Raw genomic sequence first — 5,777 nt, forward strand, 5'->3', positions numbered from 1 at the left:
AGATAGACATTTTGACACATGATGATTGAATTGAGTATTGAAAATTGTAGCACAAGTAAACAAATATATATATAAGAAGGATTTTGTTAGTATATAAAGTATATACCCAATGAAAAATTTTTCATATATAATTATATAAAATTATATATAATTATACGTAAATATGTATGGACAAATTTCATACAAAATTTTGCATGAAAAATTTTTCATGCAAAATTTTGTATGAAATTTGTCCATACATATTTACGTATAATTATATATAATTATACGTAAATATGTATGGACAAATTTCATACAAAATTTTGCATGAAAAATTTTTCATGCAAAATTTTGTATGAAATTTGTCCATACATATTTACGTATAATTATATATAATTTTATATAATTATATATAATTATACGTAAATATGTATGGACAAATTTCATACAAAATTTTGCATGAAAAATTTTTCATGCAAAATTTTGTATGAAATTTGTCCATACATATTTACGTATAATTATATATAATTATACGTAAATATGTATGGACAAATTTCATACAAAATTTTGCATGAAAAATTTTTCATCGGATAAGAAAGACAACTAATGTCATGAAAATTGCCGTTTATTTGCTGGCAAAAGAACGCAATTAATCCGAAATTATTATAGTAATTAGAAATTAAACGTTTTAAATTTAAAAATATATGGCATATATGTATATTAAAATAGTATTTCTCAAAACAGTATATTCTAAATACATGTGTTGTAACACATTTGTATCACAAAGGCCAAGTTAAATTTTTGCATGCTATGTTCAGCATCTCTGACTATCTGGACTAGTTACTATTATTATTACTATTAATTAAAATGAAGAATACACATATCACGTGTAACTTATAAAACGTGAATATTAATGATTTATTCTCTACTTTCAGCGAACAAGGCAAGAAGTTTATATTTTTACGTACCCATGAGTATCACTATTATCTGCAACATTTTCCTGTTCATTTCCATGGCGTTCAAGATCGTACGGCACAAGAAGGGCACGACTCATCAGCTGAGTAGCTCGGAAAGCAAACGTCACAATGACAACAAGCGATGGTTCGTATTTGAAAATATCATTGTCATTATTGTTTTGACCCAATGAAAAATTTTTCATGCATAATAATATATAAAATTTGTCCATACTTAATTATGTATAATTATATATAATAATATAAAATTATATATAACTATATGTAAATAATAATTATAATAATATAAAATTACATATAATGATACACAATTATATATAACTATATGTATAATTACATTTTTTGTATGCGTAATTATATAAAATTATGTATGGAATTGTGTATAAAGTTATACATGATTATATATAATATATATTAACATGTAGAGACAAGTTTTATATATAATTGTATATAATAATGTAAAATTATATATAATTTTATATAATTATGTATGAAAAATTTTTCATTGGGAATACATGCATTAATCCACATAACTGATAAAATTAATAACATCGATATAACGCCTCCTGTGAATGACCTCGCATAATGTCGATCGGGCCTCGTTCCTAATATGATGATTATTTTTAGACAGAGATTTTCCTAAGCCGTGGTTTGCTTTCATAATTATGAAATCTTCTGAGGAAATAAACATATCGCCGCCATTTTGACCGAGAGCGCGAGATTCCTCCGACGATACGAAAGCGCCTAGGATTCCGGAAAGAATGATGAACGATCGTGCGAATATAAAATCGAAGTGAATGCTATTGGTGTAAAAGGACCGGATAAAAGCCACATTTCTTAGAAGACCCCTTAAGAAAAAATTTTAGCTCTACTCGAAATTTGCCTCGTTATTTTTTAACATTTACTCGTCTATTTAAAGATAACCGCGACTGTCCAGAAATATTTATCCTCGTGGATAAAATCTTGAATATTCACGTGAACAGCAAGATTATCAAACTCAATGATTTTAATGTATTTAGGTGATTTCAGAGGTAGTGGTCCGTTTTAATGGTTCCACTTTGCACTATTCGCAAAATATCTTTTTAATTAAGAAAAACGCACGAGAAAAAAACCTTCTTAAGCCATATATTTTTAAATTTAAAACTAATGATCCAATATCTAGATATAAAAATATTACATTACATAACATAGATATAATGCAAAAATGTTTTATATTTATGTTGCTGTGTTATATCGTTATAACCAGTAAATAGCAGAGCAATATAACAATTTTAAGACAATTTGAATTAAATACTGAATTAAATACTGAAATAGTTACTGTAATCTGCAACATCATCGTTCGACCGTGTATTTCACGTGTTTGATGTTATAATTTTGGAACTCTCAAAAGTTCTTTGTACATTTAATTATTAGTTTTTCGTGCTAACCATGTAAACATAGGCTACAGTACTTGCACGGATATCACTACTTGAGTTTAGGCTGTCCTCGTTAACGTATTCGATAAAACTAATCGTTCGCGTCGTAATCGCAAGAAATATAATATGAAAAATATATTACAGGTTCAAACTGTATTTGAAGTTGTTTATCGTGATGGGCATAAACTGGTCCATGGAGATAATATCGTGGGTGTTCAAGGGCGTGCCTATATCCGTCTGGCATGCAACCGACATGATGAACGCTCTGCAGGGTATCATCATCTTCATCATATTCGTGTGTAAGGACAAGATCAGGAAGGGTCTATTAAAAAAATTTGGCTGTCGGGAAGACCTATTCTCCATAAACTCAAAGCGCAATGGTTGCAACAGCAAAAGTACTCCGCGCAACATCCCAACGGGAGTGACACTTCAGGAGAAGATCATCCCCTACATACAGAACTGGCGCGCAAAGAAATCGTCCGACAAGAATTCGACCAATTCTCCTAATGTATAATGCGAGGAGAGAATTCCTTTGGTGCAGAATCATCGTGGTCGGTAGTCTATAATATGTTATTGCCGTAATGTAATTTTGCAGTCAAAGTTAAATTTTGTATTATTGTACGTTGATCTATTTTTATTTTTCACTTTATACAGTGTATCTGGTGGCACAATACTAATAGTACAACACTCTCTTGTACGTTAAACAGTACAGGACAATTTTTTATCGTTTTACAGATTTAACAATAATTAGTAAAGAATTGATTACAAAATATCAACGAAAGTGTGTGATTGCACGGAAAGTGCTAAGTCGGTCTTTGTGAGAAGATATCTGATTGGTGCATTTCTAAAGATGGATGGAAATGCACTAACCAAAACAGAGTGTTTTCATTCAGCAAGCAACCAGCATCGAAACAAGCATCGTTTTCCGCTTGCTTTAGTAGCAGAAGAAAGAGGGCGCACTAATGCATTCGATCAAATTTTGACTTTATTGTCTATTGTAGAAGACTTATGCAGGTTTCACACTGTGTCCGATGTCCGACGTACGACGTCTGATATCCATTAGGAGAACAGCTTTCTAGTAGAGAATTCAATTCTCCATTGGAAAGCTATTCTCTTATTGGATATCGGATGCCTATTTAATTATAGTAGAGTAGATGTCAGTTACGAATGTTATTTTTTGCGTATTTTGTTTTTGTTCACGTATAGAGGAGACTGAAGTTATATGGCCCCAGAGATATGTTGCTTATATAGTTTTTTGAATATTTATCTTGAGAGGAATAGTGGATATAAAATCGAAATGATCCTTTTAAAACATAAATACTTCTCTCTGAGTTTCACTAAAATCGGAATAATATTACAGTTAAGAGATGGAAAAAAACTTTATAATATGGTAAGAACAAAGTAAATTTTTGAGTCTCTCGAAATTTTATATTAATATAATCGTGACTGAACGAAATTAAGCGATGTGTTATTAATTAAAATAAAATTTTTGCAAGTATATGATATACTGTTTCTCGTAATAAATGCAGTTTTCATTCATAAAATGACTGAAATCGAGCAACCAAGTAGACAAAGTAAAGTTGATTCAGAATTAAATGCCGGCTGGAGAGCTGTGAAGAGTTTTCGCGGAGACCGGAACTATTAATCAAGATACGTATTTTATAGAACAATAAATCCGATATCAGATCAAGATGGCTCTGTTGCTATATGTTCATACTTTAGTTATTATAAAACAAAATATACGGTAAACAAGGTCGTGACGGCTATTAATATATAGAAAATATAATAGAGGTTACTTCTATTATGTTTATACAGTCAATCACAACAATTAATTGTCTGAAAAGTTTCCGGGAAAAAAATGTTTATATATGAATTTTGCTATACATGGACATGTATGATTATATACAGAGTGTTCCAAATTACCTTCACAATCTCTCGTGAGGACGTAGAACAGATCGAGATGAACACAAAAGTCTTATACCATTTTGCGATATTCGTAATAATAGTCAAGATATTAATTTAAAAATACTGCTAAATGATCATGCGCGATATAGTAGATGAGCTGCAATGGCGTTGTTGTATACTTGTACATTAAGTCAAGCTGAACAAAAAAGCTGAACTCTATATTAATCATGTTACTCCATGATTTTAAATTATTATTTTTGTTTTCATTGTAAAATTTGAAGAAATGAAAATATTAGAAACAGCCTCCAATCGCCTTGATCTTGACAAATGTAAAAGTTGTGGCCCTGAACATTCAAAAGGTTTCAACCATCGGTCGAACACCTTGGGTACCAATGCTAATAGCAACAATATTGTAAATTTAAAGCCTTTTAACTCGAAAGATACTTAATAAAAAAATATTTTATTATAGTGTTTTGGAAAGCTCTCGAAGTAACTTACAAGAATATGCAATGAAAAATGAAGGTTTCTATTTAAGAAATTGAAGGTGACCTTCATGTGACGACTATCCAAGGTCAAGCCAATTGCACCTTCTTATGTCCCCTTCCAAACCATACAACTTTTGTTTGAAATATTTTTCCTTATCTTCCATATTTTTCGAGATATTTGTCTGGTTTGATTAAAATCACTCACTGTATATACAGGGTGAAAAGAAATTAGACCGACAAACTTTGAGGGGAAATAGAGGACATAAAAACATGCATATTTTATTCATAAAGTTTTTCTCTACGACGCTTCGTTTTAAATCTACAGGGTACAAAATAGGAATTTTATGATTTTAACAAAAAACAAACATATAAGTAGAAAAATTAAATTTATTTCAATTACATATATATATTTTAATCTTTAACAAACAATGAACAAAAGAACGGAACAAAAATGCGCAATTCATTAGCTCAATTTATAATAAATGTTCAAAAACTCCTTTTTTTATGGGGGTATATGAAAACTCTCATTTATGAGACACCTATTGAAACAGAAGCAGAATTGGTAGCCCGAATTACTGATCTAGCATATCAGGTTCAGAATATTCCTGCAGTCTTCGAGCGTGTGAGACAATCAATATTTCGACGATGTCATCTTTATGTTGAAGCAAATGGAGGAATTTTTGAACATTTATTATAAATAGCTAATCAACTGCGCATTTTTGTTCCGTTCTTTTGTTCATTGTTTTTTGAAGATTAAAATATATATGTGTAATTGAAATAAATTTAATTTTTCCACTTATATGTTTGTTTTTTATTAAAATCATAAAATTCCTATTTTGTAACCTGTAGTATTAAAACGAAGCGTCGTAGAGAAAAACAGTAACAAAATATGTTTGTTTTTATGTCCTCTATTTCCCCTTGTCTTAAGTTTGTCGGTCTAATTTTTTTACACCCTGTATGTATATGTATGTATATATATATATATATATATATATATATATATATATATATATATATAT

The 5,777-nt window shown here is 29.8% G+C and overlaps 2 protein-coding genes across 9 annotated transcripts in view; both read left to right on the forward strand.

The window, feature by feature from the left end:
- LOC116841281 (G-protein coupled receptor Mth2-like) overlaps positions 1–3,077 on the forward strand; it is a 20,249-nt gene extending 17,172 nt beyond the window's left edge. For all 7 annotated transcript variants that reach the window (XM_032809025.1, XM_032809031.1, XM_032809026.1 and 4 more), the window contains 2 exons: positions 915–1,080; positions 2,513–3,077. In XM_032809025.1, the coding sequence (XP_032664916.1) occupies positions 915–1,080; positions 2,513–2,882 (536 nt within the window). In that variant the 3' untranslated portion in view covers positions 2,883–3,077. The remainder of the gene's footprint in view (positions 1–914; positions 1,081–2,512) is intronic.
- LOC116841283 (G-protein coupled receptor Mth2-like) overlaps positions 2,897–5,777 on the forward strand; it is an 11,932-nt gene continuing 9,051 nt past the window's right edge. The window contains exon 1 of one of the 2 annotated variants that reach the window (XM_032809034.1): positions 2,897–2,919. The gene's annotated coding sequence lies outside the window, so the exon portion shown is untranslated. Of the gene's footprint in view, positions 2,920–3,228; positions 3,759–5,777 lie in introns of those variants that run through there. The other variant, XM_032809032.1, reaches the window with a different exon arrangement.

Source organism: Odontomachus brunneus, unplaced genomic scaffold (assembly GCF_010583005.1).
Source record: "Odontomachus brunneus isolate Ranch 3 - 2012 unplaced genomic scaffold, Obru_v1 Obru_scaffold_015, whole genome shotgun sequence".
Lineage (NCBI taxonomy): Eukaryota > Metazoa > Arthropoda > Insecta > Hymenoptera > Formicidae > Odontomachus > Odontomachus brunneus.